The 13077-nt window shown below is 35.2% G+C and overlaps 1 protein-coding gene across 1 annotated transcript in view; it reads left to right on the top strand.

Annotated features, from left to right (window-relative positions):
- Positions 1-13077, top strand: part of TMEFF1 (transmembrane protein with EGF like and two follistatin like domains 1) — a 134385-nt gene that overhangs the window by 62585 nt on the left and 58723 nt on the right. The window contains exon 4 of the mRNA XM_074281846.1: positions 6683-6709. Within this exon, the coding sequence (XP_074137947.1) occupies positions 6683-6709 (27 nt within the window). The remainder of the gene's footprint in view (positions 1-6682; positions 6710-13077) is intronic.

Here is a 13077-nt window from a genome sequence, read left to right as displayed (position 1 = left end):
GGTCAGTAAGTGTCTGAGGTGGGATCTAAAGTCTTCCTAACTCCAGGTCTAGGACTATATCTTCCACCAACTGTTTCTTTATCAGCATGGATAATCTGAAGACGACCCAGTAGTGGTCACCTATGAAGCCCAGGAATTACTAAAAATCATTTGTTTGGTGTAGGTTTCTTATTTCAAAATAGCAGCTACCTCGTGTGGCTAATTATTATCCCTTTCTAGCTTGTAGTGTGCCGTACAGACTCTATCTCTTCCCTGTTAAACTACATTGGTTTCCCAAAAAGCCACTATTCTTGGATGTGGACTAATACTGTCAAGAATGATTGATGGTACTATATTTGGTCCCAGTGGTACCTCAGCATGTCATTCAAGTAGACTCTTTCCACCCAGGGGAGCAGGTCTTTGGGGAATATGACATTTATAAACCTTTGGAAGCTTGCCAGAGTTTTCACATTGTGTGAAGGGCATGACAGTATGCTCAAACTGGTCATCCCAGCCCAAAGTGCAATTTTTTTTTCATTATCCTCCCTTATGTGAATTATATTGTAAGTCAAGTTTTGAGCACACAGCAGTCTGGTCTAGACTGATTCAGGAGATTTGAGATTACGGATAAGAATAGTTCAGTAATCATGAACGAAGGAAAATCCAAGGAAAAATAGATCAAGTTGGACTCTCAACATCAGGGAAAGCTCTATAGAAGAGGAGGTAGCATTTGATCTGAGTCTCAAATAGTGAATAGAATTTTAATAAGTGGAGATGATAGAGAAAGGTATTCCAAGAAAATAGAATATTATTTTTTAAAACTATTTAATTTTAACATTCATTTAAAATTTTTTTGAATTCCAATTTTTTTCTTTCCTTCTAGCACTCTTCCATGCATTGAAAAGGCAAACAATATGACATCCATTATTTATATAAAGTTATACAAAATGTATTTCCATGTTAGCAATAATTACCAATTAGAAAAAAAGTATTTCCATTAGCAAAAAAGTATTTCCATTAGCAATTAGCAATTTCCAAATTAGTAATTTACCCAAAAAAGAAAGAAAAATAAGGTGTTTTAGACTGCACTCAGAGTTCATTAATCTGTCTCAGGAGATGAAGAATATTTTTCATCATGGGTCCTTTGAGATTGCCTTATATCATTATCTTGATCAGAATAGCTAAGTCTTTCACAGTGATCATCCTTATGATATTGCTGTTACTATGTACAATGATCTTCCTGTTCTCACTTCACTTTGCATCTGTTCATATATGTCTTCCCATGTTATCTAAAAATCAATTCTGCTCATCATTTCCTGCAGTACAATAGTGTTCCCTCATAATCATCTGCCATAACTTATTTAGCATTTAAAGAGAATGTTATGAATAAAAAAAATAGAGGCATGAAAAACAGGACACATACAGGGATTGATAAGTAGTTCACTGGGGAGTAGAAATGTAGATTACCATGCATGTCCTTTCAGAAAATACTGCAAAAGTAGAATGTAGCAGATTATGGAGAAATTTGAGTGCCAAAACTAAGGGTTTGAGACTTTACTCAGGAGGCAATAGGGAGCCATCAAAAATTTTTGAACAAAAGAATGACATGACCAGATCATTCATGAAGAAAATTAATCTGGCAGCAGTACAGCTTTGGTTCTGGGGAGATGCTTTAATAGGCATATTTTAATTTACATATGCAATGATTAATTGGTGAAGCTCTGTTATGATTCATTATACCTGACTGATGGACTTGGAGCTGACACAGTTGCTCTCTGCAACAGCGGCAGAAGGGGCTCATTTGTCATGGGACACAGCTGGGGTACTTGTGAATGATTGTCTACATCCTGCTGCTCTGGACCCTCTCAGCCAGCAGTAGCCTTCCCCCCCCCCATATGAAACCCAGAACTTAATTCAGGTTTCCTGGGGAGTAATTTCCACAGCAGTATCAAGATGTCGCTAGCAATCTGTCTGATTCGCTCTGTGATCTTTTCCTATACTGTGAATATGTGTTCCTTTCCAGGCTAGTGTTGGCACTTGTTCACATGTCTTGTTTTTTTTGTGTGGCTAAGGAAATACTGATCCCTAGTTGCAGCTTTCTGGTCTATATGTGCTCGAAGGAAATAGGAAAAAAAATTTGGGGGGGAGATAAGAACCAGACTTGTCCATGCTACTGGGCTCAGTAATCTCTGATAACCACTAGGTTTAGGCTAGTTTGACTGTATAACTGGTTCTAATGCCTCATCTATATATCTAGTAATAGTAGAGAAAAAAATGGTACTTTTATACTGAATCTCTTCCTCATGGGAGAGTGTTGGCAAGTAAAATGCTGGTAAAGTCCACATCTGTCTGCCCAATGGCTGTTAGGGTGAATGAAGCCTTGCCCAGTCCTTCTTAATTTTAATATCTTCCCTCTGAAACTTCCCCCAATTAATCCTGTCCATATTTTGTATGCATATAGTTTTTTTCATCAACATCAATTAATAAGCATTTATTAAACACCTACTGTATGCAAAGCATTGGACTAAACACTGGAGAACAAAAAAGAGGCAAAAGACAGTCCCTCAAGGAACTAATGGAACAAACAAATATGTACAAAGCAAGTTAAATACAGGATAAATAGAAGATAATTAAACAAGGGAAGGTTTTAAAATTAAGAGGAGTTGAAAAAAGCTTGCTGTAGAACATAGGATTTTAGTTGGAACTTAAAAGAAGTCAAGGAATTTGGTACTCAGAGCAGAGGGAGGAGAGCATTCCAGCCATGAGGGACAGTCAAGAGAAAATGCCCAACAGAATCAAGAGATATGTTCAATGTATTGTCTTCTCCATGAGACTATGAGATTTTTTAATTAACTTTTTTTTTCATTCCCAGGCCCTGGTACATAGTAGGTATTTAATAAATGCTAGCTGATTGAATAAAAATGTCTTTTACTGCATAAACTCTTTGGCACTGTGCAACTTTGGGTATGCTGCATATGGTCAAAACAGGAATACATACATATAAGTATATGCACATGTGTGTCAATCCTATGGCTAAAGTTTGCTTAGTGGGCACTGCTCACTATACCAATGATTGTACATTTTTCAAATGCTATAATAATATCATAAAGAACTTTTATCATATAACTGTGTCATATGTGTGTTGGGTAAATATCCTAAATTGTATGTTCTACTTCTGTTTCATTGTCAAATTCTCAAGTCCATAGTTTCAAAAAATATAATTAAAAAAAATTCCCAAACTCACAGGAGAATGATTTTTTCATGAGAAGGCCCATTTATTAGCCCACAGTAAGTGAACCAGTATTTATTATTAAGTCCTTATTATTTGCCTGGCCCTGTACTAAGTTCGGGGGATACAAAAATAATTCTCTGCTCTCAAAAAGCTCATAGAATCTAATGGAAGAGATGACAGAAAGCTAATAGCATATAAAATATTTACAGAGTAGATAAAACATCATCTCAGAGGGGAAGGTACCAGCAATTGGAAGAACAAGAAGGGAGTGTTGAAGAATGTAGAATATGAATTGAGTCTTTGAAGGAAACCAGAGAAGCTAAGAGGCAGAAGTGATGGAGAGCATTATAAGCTTGGGGAACAAGTGCAAAGATAAGGAGAATGAAGGTGAAGTATTATGTCTAGGAATGTGTGGAGGAATATAAAGTGTAAACAGCCTGGAAAAGTAGGTTGTAAATCCAGGTTATAAAAGGGCTTTAACTACACCCAGCGAAAGAACTCTTGGAGATGACTATGAACCACTACATAGAAGTCCCAATCCCTCTATTTTTATCCGCCTGCATTTTTGATTTCCTTCACAGGCTAATTTTACATTATTTCACAGTCTGATTCTTTTTGTGCAGCAAAATAACTGTTTGGACATGTATACATATATTGTATTTAATTTATACTTTGACATATTTAACATGTATTGGTCAACCTGCCATCTGGGGGGGAAGGGGAAAAGTTGGAACAAAAGGTTTGCAACTGTCAATGCTGAAAAATTACCCATGCATATATCTTGTAAATAAAAAGCTATAATAAAAAAAGAGCTTTAAATGGCAAGTAGAGAACTTCATATATGATCCTGAGTTAGCAAGGGCCCACTGGAGTTTATGGAATGTGTATATGTATTGTGTATTGTGTATTGTGTGCTGGAGGCAGAGAAAGGTAGATCAGTGCAACATAATCAGGTCTGTGCTTTGGGGAAATTACTCTGGCAGTTGAATGAAAAAAAGATGGATTGCAAAGGAGAGACCCTTGAAGCAGAGAAACCAATTAAAATGCTTTTGTAATAATTTAGCTGAGAAGTGATAAAAGGTAGCTAAGTGTCTCAGTGGCTAGAACAGTAGATCGAGAGTCAAAAAGACCTGAATTGAAATCTAGCTTCAGACATTTACTAGCTGTGTGATCCTGGACACCTGTCTCAGTTTTGCCATCTGTAAAATGGGGATAAGATTAGTACCAACTACTCAAGGCTGACATGAGGATCAGATGAGATAATATTTGCAATAGCACTTGGTAAAGTGCCTGCACCTAGAAGAAGCTTAATAAATGCTTGTTTTGATTATTTATGAACTAGAGTGGTGGTAGAGTGAGTGGAGAGAAGAGGGCAGGAGATATATGTGGCCCAAGCATCAGGACAGCAGGGGATAGCCCCTTCCTGGCAGCTAGGTTTACTTGGGAAACAAAATTACTGGACCAAGGCTTTCTTAATCAGTATAGAGTTAGAATAAAATAAGTTGGATTTGGTTAATGAGTAATGAGTATGAGTAATGAGGATTGATTAAAGAATTTGTTTTGTCCACTCTAGGGATAATACTATCTAATAAACTGGGAAATGTTCTAGGGAGTCCTATATAAATATTAAAATGTTCTTTTATTTTTTTAAATTAAATTTAATTTAATTCCCCTCTTTAATTTTTAACTTTTAAAAAATTTCATGCTTATCATGCCTTTCTGGTTGTATATATCACTACAATGTCCATTTTCTTCATTTCCTTATATTTATTGCTGTTATGTAATTGCCAAGTTTTTAGCAAATTATATGATATATAATGTGACATATTATATTATTTAGCATTTTGTGTTAGCTTCTTCCATATGATATATGGGGAGATACCGTAATCTCCTCCGTAGCAAATCACTTACAAGTGATGCATCTTTTTGGGAATGGTTTTTTGAAGACTACTTATTCATTGTATATAGATTTTAGTCACAGACGATGACATTTTTAGCCTAAATGGCTTGTCCTTTTCCTCATATATCACTTTTCCTAGACTTGGGGCCCATCTATATTTGGGCCTGTAGCCTTCTGCCTCTGACACTTTTAATAAGAGGTATAATGAAGAAGGGGGATAGGTAGGTGGTGCTGCAGTGGATAGAGTGCCAGACCTGGAATCAGGAAAACTCATCTTCCTGAGTTCAAATCTGTCCTTAGATATTTACTAACTGTGTGACCCTGGGCAAGTCACTTCACTCTGTTTGCCTCAGTTTTGTCATCTAGAAATGAACTGAAGAAAATGGCAATCCCATTGATGTATCTGCCAAGAAAAACCCTGATAGGGTCAGAAAAATGACAGAATGATTTCTCTTCCATGCCTAGGAAAATATGTTAATTGTTCTTTCCTAACCTAGGAGAGGAGTAGGATTTAATTAAGTTTATTAAATGAATTGTTTTTTATAATTAAAATTTATTTTTAAGCAAAATTTAAAAGGGGGAACCTTTTCTATACAACTGAGGAATATCCTAATTTAGCTTAATAGGTAGGGAAATGAAACTAGACATCATATTTTATTTTATTTTTTATAATAATAGCTTTTAATTTTTCTTTTCTTTTTTTATTATAGCTTTTTATTGACAAAACATATGCATGGGTATTTTGCAACAGTGACCCTTGTAAAAACTTCTGTTCCAACTTTTCACCTTCTTTCTTCTGCCCCCCCCCCCAGATGGTAGATAGTCCCATACATATTAAATATGTTAGAGTATATGTTAAATACAATATATGTATGCATATTTATACAGTTATCTTGCTGTACAAGAACAATCAGATTTAGAAAGAAAGTAAAAATAACTTAAGATAAACAAAAATGCATAGCTTTTTATTTTTCAAAATACATGCACAGATAGTTTTCAACATTAACTCTTGAAAACCTTGTGTTCCATATTTTTCTCCCTTCTTTCTTCCTTCCCTCCTCTGTAAACAGCAAGTAATCTAATATAGGTTAAATGTGCAATTCTAGAAATCATATTTAAATTTATAAAAATTTACTTTTATAAGATTTTGATTTCCATTTTTCTTCCTCTTTCCTTTCCTTATCCCCTCCCCAAGACACCAAGCAATCTGATACAGGTTATGCACATACAAGCATATTAAACATATTTTCACACTAGTTCACATTGTTGTGAAAAAAGAATCTGAATAAAGGGGAAAATCACGAGAAAAAAAATGAAAATAGCATGCTTTGATCTGCATTCAGACTACATCATTCTTTCTGTGGATGTGGATGGCATTCCCCATCATGAGTCTTTTGGAATTCTCTTAGTTCATTCTATTGCTGAGAAGAGGAAAGTCTATTAAAGTTGATTATTGCATACACATTTGTTTTTTGATAACATCATATCACCTGTATAGATGAAAGACTTATAGGAAAAAGCAATATTTCCAGTACAATGTTAATATTTGTGTGTGTGTGTTTTTTTTTTAGATAATGGTTCTGGCTCTGGAGAAGGAGGTAAGTAACTTTCAAGTAACAATTGCATTTGTTTTATTTTAATAAAAGTATATTTGTATGATTGATTTTTATAAATAAAATGTTATTAAGTCAAAAGTGAGAAAAGAGGATGATCTGCTGACAATCATTTAAAAAGACAGTCTTCAAAGCAATCTTCCTAACAATCATTTAGAATATAATGCATTACCTGGGTAGGTAATGAATTCTCTTTCATTGTCGGTTTTGAGTTAGAGGGAAAGTATTTATTTATTGGAAATGCTATGTAGAGACCACAAGGCATAGAGAAAAGTGCATTGGACTTAAGTCAGCAGAGCTGAAATAGTTCCTGGGTCTTCTAAACAGTATGATTGTAAAGAAGTCTTAATCTTTCAGTGACTCAGTTTCTTCATCAATAAAGTGGCTACTGGTACTACATACTAAAAGGAAAACACTCTGTAAACTTTAGGATATTTTGTAAATGTGATTATTATTGGGAAGGGGGAGATTCATGTTTCATGATTCTGAAGTCAGTGACCTTCATTGCCAAGATTCTGTAATCCTAGGTACTTTCCACACATGAGTGATTTCATTGTTTCTCACATTGGCAGGAACTGAATTTATAAAGTCTGTTGCTTGGGCCATAATTTTTTCCCTTCCATAGAGTTAAAAGAGTTCTGAGAGTGGGAGAAAGAGAATTAAGGAAGAATAGACTGAGAGGTAATATATATAAAACATAGAATTAGGAGAATTCTGGAGTTAACTGGGCATAAAAAAGAAGATTTAAAATCAACTCTAGAGGAATCTTGACTTTAATTAGAGTGCTCAAGCAGATGACTCATAGATATTTTAACAGGCAAGTAAGTAAACTGATTTTTTTCTCAGTGATTGAAGAAGCCAAATGTTTCCCAGAAAAGCTCCATGATAGAGGAGTGGGCAAGTCTCTACAGCATTAACAAAATTGAAAACTCTAACCTTAGGCTAAGTGTAATCAGTCAATAACTAACAGTGTTTATTGGGCATTCATTGTGTGTAAAGTGCTGTATTAGTTATTGGGTAAAGCACAAAAGTTGTATGCTTGGAGAAAATTCACTTTGGGGAATCATACTTGGAGAAATAATAATAAATTATGGTAATGATCCTTTCAACAATATTATAAATAAACTCTCCTGGGAGAAAAGTCAGATTTTTGCCATAAAGAACTTGAAAGGAATCCTGAGAGACTGTTGGAGGCAGCTAACAGTTCTAACAAATCATGTGAAATGGAAGACATAAAAATACTTTGAAAAGTTGAAAGTGCTATACAAATTTAAGGTATTTTAAAAATAATTGACATATGTCAAAACTGTAAACCATCTTGAGAAGAACAACTAAAAGTATAAAATTCAAAAGAGAAATAGATTAGTTCTGAGGAACTTTGGGTTCAGAATTCATTGAGAATCTAATCTAACATAATCAAAAGAGAAAGGAACATTAGCCATCAAGATTACATGATGAAAGTCAGAAGCAATGGCTGTCAAACTGGGTTCCCTATGCATTTCTAATCTTTCACAGAAGTGTATCCCTGATTTTATAATGGAAATCTACATAAATAAGGAAGGTTTTGCTAGGTCCAAAGGTCAACATCTACTTCCCCAAAGATTTCTTTTACCCCCAGATACTGAGTGGTCCATCATCATGTGAGGGATCCCTTAGGCTATTGCCAAAAAAAAAAAAAAAAAAAAGTCTACATGGGTTCAGCATTTCCTTCCTTTCTGTTTTACAAATTTGTCTCTTACTGATATGGTGTTTCTTTGTTTTCTATATAGTTAAGTATCCTTGGCCTTTGAGGAAGTTTTCTTACTCCAGTTCTATGCCTACTATCTGAATTTAGTGAGGGTCACAGAGGGCCTCTCCGAACCTAGCTACAGGAATGACTTTATCTAAACAATGTTCTCCTATTGATGTGCTATAACTGTGAATTATGGAACATCATGATCCCAGAAGAATGAAATAACCCTCAAAGGGAAGGAAAGAGGCAGGGTCAACATAATTAGACCTGCAGTATTTTAGTGAAAAGGAGCATAGAACACATTATTGAGCACTATTGAGGAGATGCATAATTAGAAAAGGAGGCAGACCAGTAAACAGAATAAAAAACAGGAAACCAGCAATTCAGGTGCAGCATTGTACTGCCAAGGAGTCAGCTGTAGTTATAGTGAGGGAAAAAAACACTGCCCTGGATTTAGAATGTGAAGATCTTGGTTCAAAACTTGATGGAGACAACTGTGACATCTTGGGTCAATCACTTAATTTCGCTGACACTATTATTCCTGTAGGATTACAAGGTCAAAGTAGGTGACCCTGTGCTCTGACATAACAGTTCTGTCTCAGTGATGTCTCATTAGTTATCTTGATGACTCATGTTCCCCATCCAAAGTTTTTCCTGAGAATATTATGTTCTAACCCATATCTCTCAAAGGGGTCTCAGCTGCCCTGAAAGCACATAGCCCAACAAAGGAGCTGAATGTATAACCATTTTGTTTAAAACAGTAAAGAGCACATAAAGTAATTTCATAATAAACTCTGTTTACCTTTACCAGGTGGCAGCTAGGTGGTACAGCAGGTGGATAGAGTGTGGGGCGTGGTGACAGAAAGACTTATCTTTCTGAGCAAATCTTGCCTTAGACACTATCTGTGAGATCCTGGGCAAGTCACTCCCCCTGCTTACCTCAGTTTCCTTATCTGTAAAATGAGCTGGAGTAAGAAATGGTAAAAACTACTCCAGGATCTCTGCCAAGAAAATCCTAAATGGGATAAGACTGAAAATGATTAAAGAAGATTTTAGCAATTAGTTCTCATAAATTCAAAGCATTAAAAAGAGAATAGAAGATCCTCAAGCTGGTACAGAAACCCATCTGAAACCTAGACTGTTTGGCTGCTATGGTGCTATTCTTTTTTTAAAAATGAGTTTCAGTATAATGCCTCAAATCTAATCTAAACTAACTATAGTTTGAGGAGGGAAACATGACAAATACATTAAAATGTATCCATAAGAATACATAAATATGAAGAGTATACCTCTACCTGTATAATTATGAAATATTAATAATAGCTTATATTGTTCATAATTACTAAGAGAATGCTGGAATGAACAGAGATGAAAACATTGTAGAATCTACTAGCTGAGAAGGATATTAGGAATTCATTTAGTCTATTTTCCAGCCTTCAGGTAGCTAATTTATTTATGAGGGGATAGTATAATATGGTTTAATGGAAGAGGCAAGTTTTGAATGGCGTTATTAAAAGAAGGGAGGACAATGTTATGGTAGAAGAGGTGGGCATAAAAGTTCACAATGGGCAGAAAAGGGAGCAAAAAAGTCATATGGAGGAGGGTTGACAAGTATGGATTTGTTTGGAGTAAGCAAAGAATCCAAACCACTGAGTGACAACAGGTGATGACATTTTTGATAATTTAGGACAGGGATTTTAATACTAGGGATTATTAATGAAATTAAATGAAAAATTAATTTAACAATAGATGACCTTTCTTGTATCATAGATCCCCTTTGATTGTCTGCTGAAGCCTTTAGGCCCAATCTCAGAATGTTTGTTCCCTACATTAGTAATTGAAGGATATGCTAAACTTACTTAGAGGTTAATGGAAATAAAGATATAATTTTTTTCCTCATCCAAGTTCATTGTTATCCAGTTGTTTCAGTCATGTCCAGCTCTTCATGACCCCACTTGGGGTTTTCCTGTCAAAGATACTGGAGAGGTTTTCCATTTCCTTCTCCAGCTCATTTTATTGATGAGGAAACAGGCAAACGGGGTTAAGTGACTTGCTCAGGGTCACACAGCTAGTAAGTGTCTGAGGTCATATTTAAATTCAGGACTTCTGACTCCAGGCCCAGGGCTCTCTCCATGGTGCTACCTAGCTGCCCTCCAAGATCATGGACCCCTGAAATATTTCCTTGGAGATTTTGGGAGAGGGATCTATGCCCTTTGTCTTAAGAATTCTTGATATAGGCCAATTGATGAATGACCAAGACATATGTTCTTGTGCCATTTAAATATAAAGTTTTTCATTCATTAAAAGCTTTTGAGACTTTTTTTTTGTTACTTTGTCCAACCAACAAATATTTCTTGAATGTACTGAGTGCAAAGTATTATGTCAAATTACTATTCTGGGAGTTAGGGAGGAGCAGAGGTGTGCCAATAAATAGTTAACAACCAAGCTTCCTGAAAAAAATATGCATCCATTTTTAATCTGCATCATAAACACTTTATTAAGTCTAGGCTCGACAAAACAATAAACCAAATTATGACTTATAGTAAATGCTGATTTCTGAGGTGTGAATGCTCACTCTGAAAATTTAACAGTTGGTTCTTGCAAGCTTATTAGAGGGGGTCCAGCATACTCCTGGGAAGCAAAGGAAAGCTTATAAATATAAGTAAGATATAAAGATAAGTAATTCCCACTCTTAAGGAGTTTTCACTCTGTTGGAATTGTACTCCAAGGTAACATGATAAGTACTTCATGAATAGTTCAAATAAAATATCAGTTTAGAAGAAAAAAAGATCAGTTCTGACTGGAAAGATGAGAAAAAGGTTCAGAGAAGAAGTGGGTTTTGATCTGGGCCTGAAATGATAGGGAGGATTTCAATAAGCAGAGATGAGTAGGGAGGGAGTTTCCTGTAGGAAGGAAAAACATGGGCACGGAAAATTTTCCTGTGGGAAAGCATAAACCTATTTCTATTTGTATTGTGAACTTGGATAGCACTGAATAAAAATAGCTTGCATTTAGATAGTACTTTGCCAAGTGCTTTCCTCACAACAGGTAGTGTAACTGTTCCCAGAATCAAAGCATTTTAGAATTGGAACATTCTTCACTGGCCATCTTAGTCCAGAACACATCCAAAAGGGCAGCTGCAGCATAATGTACCTGATAAATGTGCAAGCAGCTTCTGCTGGAAGATTTTTTAATGAGGCGAAGGGAATCTAGTTTCTATAGGTAACCCAGTCCTCTACGGGCAGCTTTATCTTAGGAAGTTTTTTGGGACAAATGTACTTATTTGAAAAGTCCACTTATGGCTCCCAGCTTTGCCTTTTGATGCCAAATAGAAGGAGACTAATTTCTTTTCCACAAGAAAAGTCCCTTCACATACTTGAAGACAATGATTATGTCTTCTCTGAGATTTCTCTTCTCCAGGTTAAACATTGTAGTTCTTTCAACTGATCCTCATAAAGCATGAATTCAACCATTAATTAATAGTAACTTCATAAAAATAATGATGAGTTTTTTTTTATTGTTGCCATTTCACAAAGAAACTGAGGCTGAGAGAAATTAAATGGCTTACTTAAAATTATACAGTAGTTCAGCTGTGACTTAAACCCTGGCCTTTTTAAAAATTATTACAAGCATTTCCATTAAACCTTTATTGCTTGAAAATCCCACTTCTGTTCATGATGGTCTTTGTTACCAATAACCAGTCCAACTACTTTTTTTTTCTTTTTGAAATAGGAAAATGATATGAGAGGGATAGTATATTAGGAAAAAGAGCTAGAAAGACAATAGTGAAAAGAAGGACTTAACAGTCTGTTCAATGCAATGACCAACTGCAGTTCCAAAGAACCAGTGATGGAGCATGCTATTCCCTATTAAGGAGGTAAGGGACTTAGGGTGCAGAATGAGGCATAAACTTTTATGGACATGGCCAACACAGAAATTTGTTTTGGCTGACTATACATGTCTATCACAAAGGTATTTTTCCTTTTTTTCTCCTTGGAGTTAGAGAGAAGCAGGAGAGAGAAAAAATGGAGTTTGGTTAATTTTTGAAAAATAATTTAAAAAAGGAAAAGAAGCATTATCTTCATCTATGAGAGATAGGAGGCTGTGACAGAAAGGAAATACTTTGTTGAGAAGGAAGATGAAAATAAACTTCCTCTCCATATAAATGACATATCTTTTATACTTGAATTAATAAATTTAAATGTGTGGCCCTTACAGGAAAAAAATCATTTCGTTTGGTACTATTTGTAAATTTTAAAATAGACAATTCTCATGGACAGAACTCTTCTCTTTTCATGGGGTCCACTAAGAGGATCCTACTTCAGAATAGACTCAAAACTCATATATGAGTGAGGTACAGAAACAGGCCTGAGTCCTAACTGAAAATTCTGCATCCATCAGCTTGTGTCTCCCTTTGTAACCCAGATGGTATCTAGTTATATTAAAAGCCAACAGCCCTTTACAAATATTCCAGTTATGCCCAATATTTTTAAAAAGTGCATCTAAATACCATTGTCATTAAAAGAAAGAAATAAGTCAAAGATGCAAACAAGAGCATTTTTTTTTTTTTGCTTAATACCAGGTTAATTAATGAATGTATATAATTAATGTTCCATGTACT

The sequence above is a fragment of the Sminthopsis crassicaudata genome, chromosome 1, assembly GCF_048593235.1.
Source record: "Sminthopsis crassicaudata isolate SCR6 chromosome 1, ASM4859323v1, whole genome shotgun sequence".
NCBI classification, from domain to species: domain Eukaryota; kingdom Metazoa; phylum Chordata; class Mammalia; order Dasyuromorphia; family Dasyuridae; genus Sminthopsis; species Sminthopsis crassicaudata.
The sequence above is the reverse complement of the archived record's forward strand: the minus strand, read 5'-3'. Positions and strand labels throughout refer to the sequence as shown.